The 19,427-nt window shown below is 46.4% G+C and overlaps 8 protein-coding genes across 8 annotated transcripts; 6 read left to right on the top strand and 2 right to left on the bottom strand.

Annotated features, from left to right (window-relative positions):
* Positions 1–3,459: 3,459 nt before the first annotated feature.
* Positions 3,460–4,859, bottom strand: LAESUDRAFT_714531 (uncharacterized protein; the record flags this gene model as incomplete). Its single annotated transcript, XM_040907075.1, has 6 exons — positions 3,460–3,717; positions 3,841–3,948; positions 3,993–4,152; positions 4,467–4,536; positions 4,584–4,745; positions 4,802–4,859. 6 exons carry the CDS (start codon positions 4,857–4,859, stop codon positions 3,460–3,462), a joined length of 816 nt encoding a protein of 271 aa, XP_040763927.1.
* A 487-nt stretch (positions 4,860–5,346) lies between these two features.
* LAESUDRAFT_737161 (uncharacterized protein) lies at positions 5,347–6,967 on the top strand (the record flags this gene model as incomplete). Its single annotated transcript, XM_040910764.1, has 5 exons — positions 5,347–5,361; positions 6,152–6,415; positions 6,512–6,598; positions 6,666–6,867; positions 6,921–6,967. The coding sequence occupies 5 exons, from the start codon at positions 5,347–5,349 to the stop codon at positions 6,965–6,967; spliced, it is 615 nt and encodes a 204-aa protein (XP_040763926.1).
* A 1,710-nt stretch (positions 6,968–8,677) lies between these two features.
* On the bottom strand, positions 8,678–9,125 carry LAESUDRAFT_759719 (uncharacterized protein; the record flags this gene model as incomplete). The annotated part of the gene is made up of 2 exons (XM_040912627.1): positions 8,678–8,853; positions 8,903–9,125. The coding sequence occupies 2 exons, from the start codon at positions 9,123–9,125 to the stop codon at positions 8,678–8,680; spliced, it is 399 nt and encodes a 132-aa protein (XP_040763925.1).
* Positions 9,126–12,367: 3,242 nt separating this feature from the next.
* LAESUDRAFT_638210 (uncharacterized protein) lies at positions 12,368–12,568 on the top strand (the record flags this gene model as incomplete). Its single annotated transcript, XM_040903473.1, has 1 exon — positions 12,368–12,568. A coding segment is annotated over one exon (201 nt), but the record flags the coding sequence as incomplete, so codon positions are not given.
* Positions 12,569–13,798: 1,230 nt separating this feature from the next.
* On the top strand, positions 13,799–14,676 carry LAESUDRAFT_714528 (uncharacterized protein; the record flags this gene model as incomplete). Its single annotated transcript, XM_040907074.1, has 2 exons — positions 13,799–13,894; positions 14,122–14,676. The coding sequence occupies 2 exons, from the start codon at positions 13,799–13,801 to the stop codon at positions 14,674–14,676; spliced, it is 651 nt and encodes a 216-aa protein (XP_040763923.1).
* A 1,158-nt stretch (positions 14,677–15,834) lies between these two features.
* LAESUDRAFT_654190 (uncharacterized protein) lies at positions 15,835–16,314 on the top strand (the record flags this gene model as incomplete). The annotated part of the gene is given in 2 exon segments (XM_040904469.1): positions 15,835–16,051; positions 16,064–16,314. The coding sequence occupies 2 exon segments, from the start codon at positions 15,835–15,837 to the stop codon at positions 16,312–16,314; spliced, it is 468 nt and encodes a 155-aa protein (XP_040763922.1).
* Positions 16,315–17,595: 1,281 nt separating this feature from the next.
* LAESUDRAFT_628617 (uncharacterized protein) lies at positions 17,596–17,799 on the top strand (the record flags this gene model as incomplete). The annotated part of the gene is made up of 1 exon (XM_040903365.1): positions 17,596–17,799. A coding segment is annotated over one exon (204 nt), but the record flags the coding sequence as incomplete, so codon positions are not given.
* Positions 17,800–18,108: 309 nt separating this feature from the next.
* Positions 18,109–19,310, top strand: LAESUDRAFT_654337 (uncharacterized protein; the record flags this gene model as incomplete). Its single annotated transcript, XM_040904476.1, has 2 exons — positions 18,109–18,316; positions 19,240–19,310. Coding segments are annotated over 2 exons (279 nt in total), but the record flags the coding sequence as incomplete, so codon positions are not given.
* Between the last annotated feature and the right edge of the window lie 117 nt (positions 19,311–19,427).

Below are 19,427 nucleotides of genomic sequence, written 5' to 3'. Positions count from 1 at the left end.
TGACACTGCTTAAGTCCAGTTACAGTAGGGCTTTCCAAATAGGGAAATGCTAATATACTGTGACATCACCCCCACTTCATGGTTCATCGTCCTCGATGAACAGATGCTGTGAAGGCTGACTGAGCAGATGAGTGGGTGGGCAGGGTTGATCGGCATGCTCACAGTTTAATGACTTGCACATAGATCTTTTGGTGCTCGCAGTTTATTCCTATAGACTTGCACATAGGTCTGTGGAATTGCTATGGCTGGGAATTGGCCATGCTGGTGCTGGTAGTTTGTTCTGACATACATCGCGGTCGGGCTGACAGTTTAAACCTCATGAGCACGGAGGTGCCTCTAATGTCTCTAAGACCAGTATCAATGCTGGTGCTGGTGGGAGGGTCTGGCATTTGATGTGTTTTTCATTCCTATAGGGCTGCACTTAAATCCTTTGGGATCCCTTCAATTTGCTTGCTTGAGGTGGTGCTGGCAGTTTTCCTATGGCTTGCGCAAAGGCCTTGGGGTGCCTGCAGTTTATACTTATGTGCACAGGAGTCTCTCAGCTTGTTACAGCATCGTATCAGGGTGTGATGCATAAGCTGCAGTTTCTTATTGGAAAGGTGCACCTATCTCCTTTCTATTTTTGATCTAACCAGTGATCGTGTTCATGTGTAGTGTGGCGAGTGGTCATTGGAATGTGATAAGATGCAGAGTGGCATTATCGTGCAAAACTCTTGCATGATCCATCTTGTCCACGAGTTCATCAGTCTTTTCGTATAACTCAGCTGATTGATTTGAGGCGTAAAATTGGAGCTAAAAAGTGGTACTTCAGATTTGGCTATATGACCTGTGGCTAGTAACCAGCCTGTGGCTTTTCCAACAGTTACAGCCAGTTTCATGCCTCTCTGTGGAAGATAAGCCTTGAAGGTGTCAGGGAAGTAACTTTGCTGCTACACTCTACATGTGCAGCTCATCCTTCAGCCTTCCAAGGCTTATCTCCTTTTCTCAATGGTCAAGGGCAGTATAGGTTCTTCCATCTGAGTGCCATAGTTCTATGCTAGTTGACCCCTGTCTAACATAGCATGAATCCTCCTCACCTGTGAGGAGGATTCAGTGGAAGAAGTCACGGCATCGGTAAGCCTCTGGCCTATGCCTAATGGTCACTCGTGGAGATCAGGTCATTGTGCTTCACTACATTACGCACATGCTTATATACCTATATTACCCACTCCTTGCCAAGCTCTTCTCTGGAAGTGAGCCAGCACTAGGCAAGATGTGCCTGGGTCTGAGCACCCACAGCCACACACTCCTGGGTGATGTGCGAGGGGTGACCCAAGGGAGAAAATGAATAAGAAACAATGATAGGGTGGGTGAGGGGGAATCAAAAAATTGGATGTGTTCAGCAGGTTTGCAGTTTATTCTGACTTGCACTAGGTCTTCTGGCAGGACTCCTGTGGTCAAATGCCAGGATCCACTTGTTGGACCACAAATCGGGTCGCTTGAGTGGTAAATTGCTGAACAAAGATGCACAATAGCATCACATTCCAAATGCAATGGGCAGCAGTTTTTCGATTCAACATGCGCCTTGGTTGCATAATTTTTATTGCATAAGACTTGGAATGAATGTTTCCCATAGTATCCTCATTTTTCCCAATGTTGAAGTATTCTTCGTGTCGTTCTTCGAATTTCTACTCTATCCACCCACAGTTAATAGTCACAAGACTAACGTGTGCTTGGATGAGTTCTTCTTGACTTGCGCTGTTCGTTCCACAGAATGTTCTTGAACAGAAGGTGTGCTGACTAGACTCACTTTTTTGCATGCAAAGGTTTAAACTGGTAGCTTTCCAGGCTAGCATGCAGGATTTATGAAGTCTTATCCTATATGGATTCCTTGATCTACATTGATAACAGGTTTTGGCTGAGGTCTTCAGACTTGTTCTAGGCCTGCCTTTTGATCTTCATCAAGATATGAGATGTTTGCTCGCAGTTTTATTTTTCTTCTACCAAGGACATGCGCGTAGGTCCTCAGATACATGGTCATGAATAACTCAAAGTATTTTTCGTGCCGGGTGAAGCTTTTGAGTGAGCCAGCTTTAGACAAAATCACTTGATGTGTGATGGCTTTGTCAGGGGCCCTAGAGTTTATTCCTATTATTGACATAGGTATGCTACACCTCATCTAATAATCCCAAAGATCCTTCAATCCATGTACTCACTTCTAGATCTTGACCACAGTGAACACTGAATGGTTCCTGGCTGTTCACGCTCATGGAGGCATGAAGGAAGCAACAAGCACTGATACCTCTTGTAGGCAGGGAGCGGCTGACAGTGGGTAGAGTCATAGGAATAGTGGAGGAAGTGATGTGGAAAAAGCCCTGCTCTCGGGCAGAATATCTCTGAGCAAAAACGATGCAGTTTAAAGACCTGCTCAGGTCTAAAAGTGTCTGGTCCTCAAAGAATCCTCAGGTCACTCCCTGCAGTCAGTCTGAGGCTGAAGGCAGATTGGTGAGTCTTATTCAAATGTCACGGCTAAGCTTTGCCACACATGTGATGACATCCGTGGATGCTTTACACAGGACCCGCTCATGGGTGACCTTTATACTGAGTGCCTTGTAAGGTCCCAGGGTTCCACTTGGAGCGGTGACTCCAGATCTATCATAAAAGGATGGCGAGCCCCCTATCAGCCAACGGTAGGCTAAGGACAAGTGAGTGGCGATAGGCCTCACTGTTGAGCTGACTCAGGGATGAAGGGTTGTGGCAAGCCATGATGAATGAGAGAAATGGATGAATAAGACTGGAGAATAGCCCAGTCGCATAGAGGTATATATATACATGTAGGGGTGAGGCCCTCTGGTACCCTAGTATCTATGGGGTCCTTGGCTACCTACTATGTATGGACATGATGCATAATGTGCTACAGCCAATGGCAATGTACCTACTAGTAAAAACTACGTGGTCATTGGTGGGCCGTAGACTTATAGATAAGGTCATGGTCCGTGCAGCATTCCGTCAGGGTGCTGTCTCGGCCATGAGGTATAAGGCTGACCTCCTTACCAATCCAGACCTCAGTGTCCTGTGCCTATGCCCGAGCCTATTGAGTGGCTATCAGAATGTCATGTGCTTGGGCGTCTCTTAAGGTCACGTGTCAGAGGCGCTTGATAGGGCACTACCTTGTGGGTCACGTGATGTGGTGATTGGTGCCTACAATCGATAAGATCCTTGAGCGCTTAGCTGATCATCAATGGTGTCACGTGGCTTTTGTGGCTGGCTTTGGTGATGCTGCTTAAGTCCAGTTACAGTAGGGCTTTCCGAATAGGGAAATGCTAATATACTGTGACACCACGATGGAAACAGAGAGCTTACCAGATGAATTGATATTGATGCCATCTATTTGACATCACTGTCGGAACCAAGGTCAACAAGCTTCGATGGGTCTTCATCAGAATCAAGCTCAGAATCGTTAATGGTGATGATCTCCCTTCATCCGACAGACTTGCCAGTGAACGCTATCTTCATTGCATGCTCAACAATGCAGGCCATCTTCTTTGGCTTTGTGACACCCAGTTTTTGTGCTGCCTCTGTGTACCCAACTGTGCATGCTCCATATCTCGCTTCACTAAAGGCAGTTTCGCTATTTGTGGCATCACCAGTAGCAACATTTGTGCTTTTGATCAGGATCCCCTTGCCATTTTCCAATGCCATATCACCCTTAACCCAGAGCGATAGTGCACGGTAAGTCTACATTGTGATCAGCTTCATTTTTGTACAGGCCACTTTTGGGTAGCAGAAAATTGAAATTGCATACCGCAGCAGAGGATATAGCAATTGCACTGACAGGACAATCCTCATGTCTTTGCATACCTGTAAGCCCAGGAACATCAATAGTGTTCTTTGTGTGAGTGTAATGATGAGCCAATAGTCGTAGTATGAATATAGACTGGTAGAGGCTGGTCCACTCCTAAAGAATACCTTAATTATCAGTAATGAACTCGAAGTAACATATAGCCACTCACCGCTTTATTGTTTCTATCTGCATGCTCATACGTGAAGTGAAGCCTGGATAGCATGTAGGCTGCAAAGTCACAATGAGTGAGCTGCGTGTTTGGACCTTTGACAGGGCTGGACAGTGCAGCGAAGCATTCAACATCTTCATCAGACTCATTTGTAAAACCTCTATCATGCACAAGTACTCTATTGATCTGCTGTTCACCACATGCTCAGCTTGTGATAGCTTGTCAAATGACACTTTCTTAAGTCCATCTCAAGTGTGCAGCCATTCACGAAACCACTGAGCTTGATTGAATGGTTTTGGGAAGCAGCCGCTATGCCGGATGTGAGCACATGGGCTTCTGAGCACGATTCAACAAGAGGTGGCTTTCAGCTAGTCAAAAATTCTCCGGAGAACTTCTTCAATGTGGTATGATGTTTAGGCAGGCATCTGATGGCTCTCGAAATGAGTACAGGCACTGATAGATGAAGATGCATACCTTTCTTTAACTGCTGAGGCCTGCACCCATGCATTTGGATGCACAACAGTAGCCTCCTCAGAGCCAACATCTTCGTTTGATGATGACTTGTGTTTCATGAGCTCAAAATGAGCTCACTCAATTGCCATCCTGGTACCAGAATACTTCTTTGATTTCTTGAGGGGCAGCTCATCTTCAGAGGGCAGCTCAGTGAGATCGGACTCTGGCTCAGCCTGATCGCTCTTTTCTTCTTTCTATTTGCTGATGCCTTCAAAGTGTTCATCTTTGCCTTGCTTCTTGCTGAAGGTCCAAGTGAGTTTTGAATCAGAGTGTATGCAGACATGAGCCATACATACCTGCGGTGACATGCTTTGTAATACACTTTGCTTCTGCGTGTTCATCCACCTCTTCCATCTGGATCTCTACCTCAGCGACTGCCTCGATGGCTCATTTTCTCTTGTTAACCTTCATCTGTTTCTTCATATCCTCATGCTGTTTGTCTGCTTGCACCTGTACCGTGGTGCATCATGGAGTAGGTGCAACGATATATCCAGGATGCTTGAGGGTGTTCGTGGATCATGTATGATAAGTCGGTGTCAATGACATGAGCAAATATAATGAGAGGGAAAGTGGAGGAGAAGGAGAGAATGCTTGTCGTGGTGGTTGAAGTTCAAAGTTGAACTTGAACTTGTGAGCTGATTGCATGCTCAGCAGTAATTCTGAAATGAATCACCATACTCTGGGATGTGATTTACAAAGCTGTGTGACTTACGCGTTATGAACCTTCTTGTGATATCAAACAATGCAATCATATTCTGTAATCCAACCGTCAGCTTAGACGGTGACTGTGCTCTATGCTCACCACATACCCATACTCGTGCGATGTCCTGGGGTGCCTACAATGGTTCAAAAACAAGTCAGGACTTACACAGCACAATCACATATCACATGCACAAAGTGCAGCCCACACCTATGAGCAGAATGATCTGCATTCCAATCATGTTCAACAGATTAAGAGCGATGAAGCTCAGACTGTTGAAGATTCTTTTGACTGTTCTGGACACTGCAATGATAACTCAGCCATGGAAGATCATATGCTTTCTTCAGTAGAGGAACAAGACAGATTTATTGAAGATTATGTGCACCTGAAAATGGATGCGGAACCTCCAGAGCCTGCATCAGACTTCAGCTCAGGCTTGCCTGATGATCTCGACCTTGGATCTGATGAGAATGAGAGCATATTATCTGACTGTGATGCCAGCGAGAACTCTGTTAGAGAGACCATTAAGAGCACAGGGGGCATTTTGTGGTAAGCGACACATCACAGACAAAAGATAGTGTGATCGCATATTCACATCGCATTAACCAAGACTTTACTTTGGGGCTGGCTGACCGACATCATTATCGTGTGACTTTGTTGACGAAACTTGAAGGAAGAAGTGATTTTGATGATGACTTACAGTACAGCTTCGACACGTCTTCAGAGTGGTCTTGTGAGGACGACATGGCTTCTCAAGATAGCGTCATGTCAGAAGTGGATGAATTAACTCAGGATTATCATTCATTCATGAATGGTAAGCAATCATGCTCAAAATTTGAACGACAATGCTTGATAACTTGCTGTTTATCCATTCACCTGCAAAGTGAGACCATGTGATAAAACTGGAGGATTTCTACCTCCAAATGCACCTCCACCTCCTCATGAGCCCAGAGCCTCAGACAATTGGGCTCCATATGACAGTCGCATCGAGTTTGAGACTGCTGAGTTCCTGTTCAAACCTGAGCAAATGTCAGCAGGTAACATTGACATTCTATTCAACCTGTGGGCCGCAAGCCTAGTCAAGCATGGTGATCATTCACCATTCATGAATGTGACAGATTTGTATCATGCAATTGATATGACAGCACTAGGTGATGTGAAGTGGGAGAGCTTTACTATGTCATATCAAGGAGAGCAGCCGAACAGCGAAGTACCTACATGAATGACAACCAAATCAGATGTTTGGTTCTGGAACTCAGTCACAGTTGCCAATCACATTCTAGGCAATGTTGACTTCAATTGAGAGATGGATTATGGCCTGTTTCATGAGTTTCTACATGGTGAATGGCAGTTGAACGATTTTATGTCTGGTGACTGGGCCTGGAATCAAGCGGTATGCACACATTTTCAAATTCGTATGAACATGCAAGAGAATTCATGATTGAGAGTCAGTTTAATAGGATATAATAATGGTGGACAAGAAAACTCACAGTGCAGCGTTCATGCCTATCATCCTCGGAAGTGATAAAATGACAGTATCTGTCGCTACTGGCCAAAATGAGTATTATCTCATATATATGAGTACAGGAAATTCTCACAACAGCATGCGGTGTGCACATCGAGATGCTGTTGTGTTGCTGGGGTTCCTTGCCATTCTCAAAGGTTTGAGAAAACTCCGATTCTGTAGCTGCGTCTTATGCTAAAGCAGTCCACAGCTGACAAGGAGTATGCTGATGACCCACTATTTCAGAAGTATCGCTGACAATTATTTCACTCCTCCTTGACAAGGATCCTACAGGACCTCAAGCCTTACATGAAAACTCCATGTGTGGTTCGGTGCGCCGATAATCACTTCAGATGGGTGATCTACAGATTGGGGCCATATATTGCTGATTATCCTAAGCAAGCGCTTCTTGCATGTATCGTGCAAGGCTGGTGCCCCAAGTAAGTATTCAGCAATTTGTATGAGGTCATCACTAAATCATCTGCAAGGTGTACAGCAAGAAATACTGACCTGGATGGCAGCAATAATGAATGTAGATCTCGCAACCACACAGAGACGCTCGTTCATGCGCTGGAGCTGGGAGAGCTATGGGTCAAATATGGTCTTGTCAGCGATGTTGTGGTGTGTTCATTTTGTGTCCCACTTCTTCTATTTTTTTTCTTTTCCTTCTAGCAAATACGAGTCGTGCGCAATCTCCTTTGTTGCACTGCCATTGCATGGAGATAAATCAGTTAAGCTTAGATTGACTGTAGTGATACTCACTGCTATTGTGCATGCTAATTGCATCACTGCACATGTTTCGAGTCAAGAAACAAGCTTTTAACAGGATGCATTGTACATACTATGTGTGAGGAATCCTGAGATGACAATTGGCTCTGAAGAAGTCACTGCACTTGACATGGCTGGACATTGATAAGCTCATGTCAATGTTGCTCAGATACAAAGACAGCGGCTGCGACACAGTATCTGATCCAACCACCATCAAGGACTACACCATCAATGGCACCACTTCTGTGTTCTCATCCTTGCTCAATTTCACTGTATGGTCATCTCGACGACCTGCATGACCAGGACATAGTTCGTGGCCAGGGCTACCTCAAGCTCCATCCTAATGTGAGTGCATTTCCTGTCATCACTATCGCTATTGCTCACTTGTTCCCCACAGCCACAGCGAGTTGCATGCCAGGATGCCACCGTGCAGTTATGGATGACCTGTCTGTCTCAATGTAGAGAAGGCGATTGATGCCACATTATGTGCGCAGATGGCTATCCTCCAGTTTATGTTTGCCAGCATGGACACTGCCATCATGTCCACTACTGTCCACTGCAACCACTTGATTGAGGCCAGGTCGGTGGCCCAAGGATCTCGCATGTGTGATTATAGGACAAATAAGGAGGTTTATGACTTCTTACCAAGGTGCGCATGCCCCCTATTCATCCAATGATCTGCCATTGATGTGCTCCACAGCACAGTTTCAGTTTCTGAAAGCCCAGCTCTGATACCATCCACCACATCATCCTCAAGAACTATGCATTCCTCGATGGACTTATGATCGGTATGAAATCGCACATGCCCAACACGGGTGGTCTCAGTATGGTTGCTTGTGATATCAGTGGTGTGGATGCTGTGGACATCATGGCTGGGCTGCTCTGGGAGCTCAAATGCCCTAAGGTTATGGGTGTATATGATTAGTGGCTGGACAACTCCCAAAGGCAAATATCTGTATATTCATGTCCTTGCCATGTGCTGACCTTCACCCACAGATGTCGTCCTCAAGGTTGTGGGCACTTTCACTGTCAAGGGCAGTACTGGCTTATCGTCGGATACAATTGTGCATGAACTTATCATACGAAGACATGACTCGCACCATGTCGATTGCTCATGATGCTCCAGATCATGGCTTGAACATACAGTTGGGGTCGGCGTGTACAGTCCTTCAAGCTGGGTTGCCTGCTTGTGTCAGGTGCCTAATCCTTCATTTCCTGTGACTTCTCGCCTCTGCCCGTCTTCTGCTTTACTTCGCCACTCGTCATCTGGAAGCCATGCTTGCTCTTGACAGAATCAAGAAAGCCCAGTGGAGTGCTCTCTTCCTGTGCACCCTTGCCCTTCTCCACATGTGCTCCACTACTGTCAAAGGCACTTGCTGAGTTCTCAGCTGACTTGTTCAGCAAAACTGACACTCTCTGGGTTACCGGACAACCCCTCGCATGATGCCTTACTGCCCAGCTCCTGCGAAGCTACATCCAGCGGCGTTTTGCTGCTTTTCGACTGACCAACGTGCACAGCTTGGTCGTGTAGGTCACCTGGGTCATAATTCTCCTGCTTGGAGACAATACCCTGTTGAAGAGAGGGATCATGGCCAGGCTGGATTGTGATGACACTGAATATGTGGAGGAAGTGAGCAGATGCCACCATAGGAGGTCACTCGATGCAAGGTTATGAGCAGGTTCATATGACTATTGACCATGATGGCCAGAGTGTGACATTCGAGGAGGTTGTGGTCTCATTCTCACAAATACGTGTGGTCGTTGCATTGGTCAGTGGGACAGACTGGACATCAAGAAGGGAGAGAAGAAGTCCAGTGAGTACTTGTTGCTTAGATGGCAGTGAAGTTGGTACCTGATCTTGTCCCTGCCTAGTCATCACTTCATATAACTGTAACTTCACCGGCCATAATGGTGCCAACCCTGATACCCATGCCTCCATCACCTCTCCTGACATTGTGACTGAGTTCGCATTTGCGGGTTACCTCTACGTCAACCCCCTCACAGACACCCTTACTAGCTCATAGGGCAAATCGTTCAGATTGAGCGACCTCACCAGCAAGGAGCTCCCTCCCAAGGGTTATGACTTCAGACAGAGTACCTCCAGCCTCATCTGAAGAACTGTGCCAGCATTCAGATTGCAGTCGATCTGAAGAGTGATTGTCTCCAGATGCTGAAGACCTTCATGCCCTGGGATGGTAAGACTTCTGAGGACCTCCTCATCCTGATCAAGGGCAAGGGCAAATGCAGTGAAGGTCCCTCTTGAACATGCAATTGGAGGTTAGGTATTGAGAAAGGACATAGGGATGGACAACATCTCAACTGGTGGATCCTGGCTCAAGTACTATGGACACCCAGAGAGATCTCTCATGTGTATTTCGCTGCTGCTGTCTGAACCATGTTCTGATGTCCTTATTCGTGTTCTGCACAGAGACCTGTCTGATTGGTGCTATCAACACTGAGAATGGTGATGCGAGCAATAAAAAAAACCCTATCTGGCTGTCCTGGCAGTGCTATGGCCTCATTCCACATCGACTCACCATCTCCAGCAACACACACCCCATTTGGTACCCATTTCTACATACAGCCTGCGATGTGGTGTGGTTGTCTCCAGTCTCAACTCGAGGAGGTTGTCCTATCACTTTTTGCAGGCTCTGCGCTAGTGATTAGTGGATGTCGCTGGTGATTATGGCCCTGTTCTGCAGATGGCTGCTTACTACTGTGACCACGGCATCAAGTGCATTGTCATTGATGGTTACAATTACGGTAAAGGCTTCTTGCATGAGCATGCTGCATTTGAGCCACGTTTCTTGGGCAGTCTCTCTATGATCACTCGGTCATTTGCACATATCCATGAGACAAATTTGAAGAAGTGGGGTATGCTCGCATTGACATTTGTGAACCCGACCAACTACAATGTATGACAAGGTGCAGCCCGATGACCACCTGTCGATCCTCAGCCTCTAGGATTTCCACCCTAGCAAGAACCTAACACTCTCGCTCAAGCATAAGGATGGCTCAAAGGATGAGATTCTGCTTGTGCACAGCTTCAACGAGGGACAGATCCAAGGTCTGCCTGCTCACCTTGTTGAGCCTTATCGGTGTTTGCGATGTGCAGAACTGTGTATCCGTGGTGGGCCAATGGCCCTGAATGCCTTCCCATCAATGCTGCATGAATATTGCCACCCGAGTTCATTTCACGGGGTGATTACATCGCATTTTTCATGCTAGTGATTTGCTTCGAGCCATGCCGGCCCACGCATATTCGCCACTGTGACATCTTCGTACCACCACAAAAATACAACTGTTGATGAAGACAACTTGAAACCTGAGCACTGTGCAGTATGTACAGTCCAACGTGTAGCCCTGGTTCATGAGTTCAGTGCATCTTTATCTAGACTCTGATCAGGGTATGAACTGCGAAGCGGGTTGAGCCACGATCAGAAACTAGCAGCCAACACCCACTGGCAAAAATGGCTCACCATCCGCTTCATGATCTATTGTTCATTCCATCCCATCGTTCTTTGTCTGGGCCATCATGTCATCAAAAAAACTGAACCCGCCCTATTTTGTGAATACAAGCTCAGCGCTGCTGTGAGCACATTCTGCAATTGGGCAGCCTCTTCATGCACTAGATATAGTTATAGTCATGCAAGGACCACACATGCACAGTTTCAGAGTTCTAGTTCACCTACAATATTATTTCATTTGCATATCTAGTTTTTCTGTGACTAACTTTTGTATCCTCAGCCATTCACCAATGACTTTCCTCGTGCAGATATTCACGAGATGCTATCACCGGAGATCCTGCATCAATTGATCAAGGGCACCTTCAAGGATCATTTGGTCGACTGGGTCAAAAATTACCTCGAGTTGACCCATGGCAAGTCTCAAGAACAAGTCATTATGGCTGAGATCGACCGATGGTGAGCCCACTCACATGCCATTGAGGACCATGACATGACAAGCTTGTATCAGCATCACTGCTGTGCCTCCCTTCTCAGGCCTGTGATAATTCCCAGAAGGTCGTGGCTTCAAGCAATGGACAGGAGATGATTTCAAAGCACTCATGAAGGTCAGCATATTTTCTTGCTCTCTGTAGGTGTTTCAAACAGCTCTCACCAGATATGGCTTCTCGCAATTGCAGATCATGTTCCACAAGATATGATTCGGGTGATTCATGTCTTCTTGGAGTTCTGCTACCTCGCTTGCTGTGAGACCCACAATCCTAGAACTATACAAGCACTCAAAGACTCACTTAAACGGTTTCACCAGTACCGAAAAGTCTTTCAGATGACAGATGTCTGCCCGAATGGCTTTTCTCTTCCATGACAGCATTCTATGGTTCACTACATGCTCCTCATATAGATGTGTGGGGCACCGAATGGACTCTGTTCTTCCATTACTGAGTCGATGCATATCAGGGCTGTGAAAGAGCCTTGGCAGTGATCTAGTCGGTGGAAGGCCCTCGGTCAGATGCTATTAACAAACCAGCATTTGAGCAAGCTTGCAGCCTCACGTGTCGACTTCAATAGCTGAGGTATGCTTGAAGGTTTATGTCTATTAGCCGAGCTCAAGGAACTATGTGAGTTCAATGTTTATACTAGCTTGTTCAAGTTATGTGACCATAGTACATCTCCAGTCCTGATTGATGAGAAACAACCAGAACTGCAAATGGAGGATTCCAGCAAGAAAGATGAGGATGGTGCTTTTTTGGGGTCAAGAATTTGCGATTCAGTCACTCTAGCAGCTACTGCACATGCATATACATATGTCGTCTTTTCGATATGTACATGCTGAGCGAACTCTGAAACAGAATGAAAACATTCACAAACATTCGAAGGATTGGCTGTTGAGATAAAGCAACCATGCCTACCTGAGCTTGCCTGACATTTCCTATATGAACAGCTGAGCCCCAGCAATGCTTTGCCAGGCACCTCAATGCCTTTAGGTCAACTGCCCAAGATCAAGGATGCCATATATGTGTACTACTCAGCTGTAGCCATATTCTATGCTCCTGATGACCCATCAGGTATTGACAGTATGCATCGTGAGCGCATTCGGGCAATACCACAGTGGTGTGGGTCAGCACCTCGATTTGACTGTGCATTTGCGTGAGTTGTGGATGGCATGAGTAACCATTTAGAAGTGGTGCACATACTGCTATTTGCATCTTTCAAGTATCACGGCATCTGATATCCATGTGCACTTGTCTGATGGTATCGTCATTGTGGCGAGGCACCAGACTAGAGTACTGAAATGTGAATTGTATGGCCGGACTACACAGCTGCTCAAAAACCATTACTGTCAATGATCCATGTCAACTCAATTGTGTGTGCTGCTCATTTGATTCCTGTTTTTGGCACTGCTCACATACTGCATGGGTTCACTTATTAGATTTTTATCGTGCATTCTATGTCAATAAGTTTGCTGACCACCATGTTTTCAACCTTTTGCGCTGAGCCGATGGCCAGCCTGCTTGGGAGAGATTGCATTCTGCTAGAGCACTTATTCACCCAAACATGTTTTCTGTATTTAGCATGTCATCTTAGCTTAACTTGTTGAGTTGCTTTCGGACTGCTGACAAGAGTAGATAAGCCTGTATAAGGAGGTTCATGGACTTGTTGGTGCTGTGATCCTCTTGTGTAAGTTTACATGTGTCGCTTATTTACTTCTTTGCTTGTATAAGTCAGTGTAAGGGTATATAAGCACAAATAAGACATGTTTTCATTTTCCTGATGCAAGTACATGACGAAAGTGGAGTCTTACCTGTCTCGAGCCAAACACGAGTTTGAGACTGTGAACAAGAACCATGAGTCACTGTGCTCACATGTGAGAATACTCACTGAGCACTTTGACGAGTCCATAGCTCACTTCTGACATGGTCTTCTGATGGCTGACCTGCCACAAACAAAACCATCAGAGATACCTTGTCAGCGACAGAGACCATTGCTGAACTCCGATAATGAACTCTATGCTGGTGACCCATCAGTGATGCCCACCAGAGAGTCAGAGAATGCTGATGGCTATTCAGGCCATGATGCACCCCCACACATGCATGATGAGGGTCGTGAGCTCAGGACCAGGCTGCTCCACAACAAGTCAGAGATGGATTTCTGAGATGAGCCCCAAATCTGAAAGCTGATCACCTGTGAGAGCAAGTGCAGCAGCACTATGAGGTTCACCAGAATAGAAATGCACAGCGTGGCAGGGGTAACGTGGGTGTGAAGGGGCTACCTCCTTCAGGTGACTCTTTGTCAGATGACAAGGATGCTGACCACTGAGGTCAGCCTCGAGATAATCGCAGACCAGAAGGTGGCAACCATGGTGAAAACCCTGGACCTGGCAGGCATGGAGGCCATGGAGGCCAGGGTCCTCAATGATCTGGTCAAGGAGGTCAAGGTGGAGGACCTGGTGGAGGTTTTGATCTGAGTGATGATGGATCTGGCAGTCAGGATAGCGATGGTGACTCACAACCACTTGCAGATCCACAGAATGGCTTTCAGCAGTGAATGCATAGCCCGTCCTACTTTCCTGAGCATGAGGCAGTAGTGGATGCCTGGCGTCATGCGGGTCGAGATCACTTGCCTGATAATCGTTACTTGGAGGATGGACTTTGAATAATATGGACCCTTGTTTATTCAAAGCTGGGGACCACGCTGCCTGAAAATACTGTTCTAAAGAACATTAAGGACTTACCAAAACCCAACAAATATGATGGTGAGGACAACCGTGAGATGTTTGACTCATGGCTGAAGTCCCTATTACGATGGATGTGCCTCACTCGACTAGGAGGCCCGAATCTTGATGAGGAATGTCTTCAAATGCTTGGACAATACCTAAAGGGCGCTGCATCAGAATGGTATAATGACACTATTGATGACATTGACGTGGATGCTCAACTGTGGTCATTTGTTGAAGCGCTTTGTATGCTCTTCAGGCAGTTTCTACATTTTGCTTCTACCATTAGCGCTGCTGACCATTTCGAAGTGGTCATGTACTTGAAGCAAGGAGGAGTGGTGGGGCTGCATGATACATTGACAAAATATGCCAAGTGCATGCCCATTCCACCTGATGACTATGCATTTGCTCATCAGTTCATGGACACATTGCCAGATGAGATCCATGTGCCCCTATTGTGCAATCAGAATGTCTTGATTGAGGGGACCAAGTTCCAGGATCTGCTGCAGCTGGCACATTAGCAAGAACACAACAATAAGACATTGGATGTGTTCCATGCATGGCATTCACAACCTGTCAAAGGACCAGTTACTGGAACTCAAGCTTCTGTAAAGCCAAAACTGGCTCACCCAACATCCAATATGAGGACTGCTGCCCCAATGATTAAGCCTGGACACTATGTGCAGCTATCGCCTCGCATGGGCATTGATACTAGGAGGCCAGATCAGACTGCCACGGCATCCTCATCTGTGAGACCTGCTGGTGATAAAGGGTCAAGCCCTCGCACATTGTGCAACTCTAGTCACACTCTTGGACCGGTGAAATCGTCCAGCTCCTCCCCAGCAACATTCACTTATTATGAGTGTGGGCAGCCAGGACATTTCATGAATGAGTGTCTCAAGCACCGCCGGCAGACATCGTTATATGCAGCTCACATCATTGAAATCTCTGATGAGGAGGATGAGATAAGCCAAGAGAATGCACTGCTGGTGAATGACGAAATGCACACACCTGAGGCTGATGATCATGAAGACCAACTTGATGAAACAGCTCCGACCATGGAGAAAATGGTGCCTGAATGCAATGTGGACGGATCGCAGTATGATCCTGAGGATCAGCTGTACATCTTCTTGAACTACAATGAAGATGATAGTCCTGTCATCTACTTCGGGGCCATGCAGCATCAATATGGGCATCATAGTGCAGGTTCACTTATATGTGCATTGGAGATACCTGATCAGCACACTGAAAATGCAAAGGCCCTGTGACGAGAATTGCAATGGGCATGGCGACAGCTGGCCCTGGCAATGGATGGGGAGGGCAGTTATATAGATATGTTCTCATCTGAACGGTGGGAACCACTGTTGAGAAATTTCCATGCATGAGCTGAGATGATTTGTCAGCGGCTTTCAAATCAATGTGCACTGCTTGATGACATGCCATACTCCAGAGCTACTGTAACAGTTGGATGGCCCACTTATATTGCTGACCCATCTGACGAGATGGTCAATGATGCCGTCGATCTTGTTCACGATTTTGTGACCTGGATTAGTGAAGATGATGCTGTGAACCCCACCCTACATGCTATGCAAACCATGCAAGTACCTGTGGGTGCATCTACAGTGATGCATGCAGTGGTGAGGCAATGTGCGATGATACGCTGCCCAAACGTGATGAAGATGGAGCAGATCTGCTTGACTACGTACATGTCAATCAATGGTTTGAAGGCCCTGGTTCTTTTCGACTCAGGCAGCACTACTGACTCCATTAGTCCCGACTTTGCCAAGGTTGCAGGAATAAAGGTGCACAAATTAGAGAACCCCACGGTATTGCAGCTGAGTTGCATGGAAAGCCATTCACGCATCAGCTTTGGTGCAAGCATCCCCATAGTCTGCAGTGAATTCTGAGCTGACATCTATGTGAATGCTGTGAACCTTAACCGCTATGACGCAGTGTTAGGCACACCCTTTATGCATAAGTTTGGTGTGTATTTGGACTTCGAAGATTCGGCCATTCGCCTGCGTAGTCAGACAATCACAGCATTGCTCTCACGTGAGGAAGAGGCTGGGGCTCACTGGTGTAAATGTGATTCTTCCGCTCCTGCTTCTAGCACGATGCACATGTCGATGGCCACCACGTCATCATCAATTGCTGCGTGATCTGCCTGACTACATGGTAGTGATGTTTGGGAAGGGGAGGGTGTACAGACCTTTCCTTTAGTGCAATTCCAACGCATTACAGCAACTTTGAATGCACTGCCTGTTCCAGATGGAGAATCTTGTGAGAGAATTGCTGAGACATTATTTGCAGAATACGATGACTTGTTTGGCACTCTACCATCTGGAGTAGCCCCTAGAAGGGAGATTAACCATGCTATACCTCTGATTGACGAGAATAAGAGGTACCATTTTTATAAACCACACTGTCCAGATGCATTGAAGCTGAAATTGCTGAAGAAAATTAGGCTTTACATTGCAAATGGATGGTGGGTGCCCTGTAATGTTGATCAGGCTGCACCATTACTGTGTATTTTGAAGAAAAATGGAGACTTGCATATGGTGATGGACATGCGTCTAGGCAATGATAATACCATCAAGGATGTAACCCCATTCCCTGACCAGGACCAGATCCGTCATGATGTGGCAGCCACACAGTTCAGATCTAAAGTTGACATGTCAAATGCATATGAACAAGTTCTGATTGATGAAAGAGATGTACCTAAGACAGCTTTTGCTACAATCTATGGGATGTTCTATAGTCACGTCATGCAGCAAGGGGACTGTAATGTGCCCTCAATGTTTCAACATTTGATGACCACAATCTTCTGTGAGGTAATCAGAATCTTCCTGCACGTATACCTGGATGACATATTTATCTTCTCAAACTCTGTGGAGGAACATCACCATCATTTGCACTGATTATTTGCAAAGCTATGGGAGAACTGATTTTACCTGAGCAGAGACAAGTGCGACTTGTTCTCGAAATGCCTCGACTGTTTGGGACATATCATCGATGATGCTAGACTACACGCTGACCTGGATAAGATGGGGCATGTTCATTCTTGGCCCATTCCTAAGAACTACAATGATGTTCAGCAATTTCTTGACCTGGTCCAATGTCTCACTCACTTTATGCCTAACATATCTGCATATGCTGGCCCTCTAAGTGGCATGGTGCAAAATGGTCAGACATTCATGTGGTGACCCATTCATCAGAGGTGCTTTGACATGGTCAAGATGCTTGCATGTCGTGCTCCAATTTTAAAGCTGATTAACCCATGTGGCGTGGAGCCAATCTGAGTTATAACTGATGCATCAATGCCAGGAGTTGGCGCAGTGTATGAACAGGGTCTAGACTGGAGAAAATGTCATCCAGTGGGGTTCATGTCAAAAAAATTCACGACCGTGCAGCACGCTTACTTTACATTTGAGATGGAAGTGTTAGCGGTGCTAGAAGCCCTGATGAAGTGGGAGGACAAGCTCCTGGATCATCATTTCAAGGTGGTGACTGACCACCATGCATTCATCATTCTGCACAACAAGTGCAAACTATCACTGTGCTTAGAGTGGTGGATTGAGTACTTGAGCTGCTTTGACTTTGAACCAATCTATGTGGAAGGTTTGACCAATCACGTGGCTGACTCATTTTCGTGTTACTTCACGAGTGAAGGCATTGATGCATCATGCTCACCTGAGGACTTTGTGACAGCAGACGTTCACCTTGACCCTGAAGGTGAAGCTCTGTCCAAATCTCAGATAGCTGAGATTCACGCACAATGTATTGTGGAAACTGTTGAGCCTCATATATAGGAGGCCAATGAACTCACAGCTCACAAACTATCACGTGTTAACGATACACCTGTTGCCTTGGATAGCAACCTGATGGCTCTGGAATCCATGGTGTCAGGACTACCACTTGACGTGGTCATTCAGTGATCACTTGATCTTGCGAAGGCAGCACATGCCAGGTATGTGAATGACCCCATATTCGCTAAGGTTCTTGCACACCCGAATGACCATAAACTGTTTGCAGTTCATGATGAGCTCATCTGGCACAAGACCACTTCACAGATGGAGGTACTGTGCATACCCCATGTCAAGGTAGATGATCAGTCACTCACCGAGATTATCATCGATGAGGGCCATACTGTCACAGTATTAAGTGGCACCTTTCTTTTTGCACCATTAAAGTCCTCATTTGAGTGGTTATTCGGATGCCAACCTTCATATTGGTCTTGCAACGTGGATACTTGGACAAACAGCACAATGCTGCCACATACATCACGGACATGACTGTGTCTACCACATGACCACCAAGCGCCCATGATTCAGCCACTCAGTTATGTGATACTGGCCACTTGCCCTATTTGGAAGTTGTCAGGTGTTGGTCACGTGACACCAGGCCACTTGCCCAGAAAGGAACCCATTGGACCATCAAGCTAGCAAGCACCCAATTCGCCACTCAAGATAGTGGCACCACTTTGCTGCCTAAACCAATAGGCAGATACCACAACAGAGGACCCCCCTACCAACTGGCACACAGTATAGCCAGAGTTTGGACAGATCCTCTCATCTGATGTTGCAACCGTTGTGATGTGCTCTGTTGGCTATCACCCATTGGCCCCTCAATAGTAGGCCCACTTACAGGCATTTATCTCATTGGATTAGATAGGATTACCTCGGCGTATCCACGGCCATTGTAGATAGTTGCTATGATGAAGTCCAGAACCATTACCAGTTCTGGCAGTATGTTCACATGTAGATATCTGAGGTCTCACAGTAGCACAGTGCCAGGGGCCCTGCCCTACATGTATATAAGCCCATGAGGATCTAAGGGAGAACCTTAGGTTCATTATTCTATTGCATGCGGCCTAACCAGCCAATTCACCCCTTTGTTGTGAGCATAAGGCTAAGGGCCCTTTGAGCCCCTTTTTCAGACTGCATATCACTGCGCGCGTCCTCAGCCTAGCCCTTGTGGCAGGCTTTTTATGTGGGATCATTTGTGCAGGTCACAAAAGCAGACTTGCCCTTAATTGGGTTAAGTGCTTTGGTGCTTTGTGACACATACCACCCTGGGACATCTAGATGCAAGGCATACTGGTGACTATGTCCATCACTGGTACTGGTGGCCGGACATCGGAAAAGAGATTGCATGATTCTGCGCAAGCTGTGGCACATGTCAGATCATGAAATCATCACGACAGCATTTGATGGGCCTACTGCACAGCATGTCTATCACGACACGGCCTTGGAAATCAGTTGGCATGGACTTC

This window comes from Laetiporus sulphureus (assembly GCF_001632365.1).
Source record: "Laetiporus sulphureus 93-53 unplaced genomic scaffold LAESUscaffold_22, whole genome shotgun sequence".
In the NCBI taxonomy this organism is placed as follows: domain Eukaryota; kingdom Fungi; phylum Basidiomycota; class Agaricomycetes; order Polyporales; family Laetiporaceae; genus Laetiporus; species Laetiporus sulphureus.
This window is presented reverse-complemented; position numbering and strand designations above follow the sequence as displayed.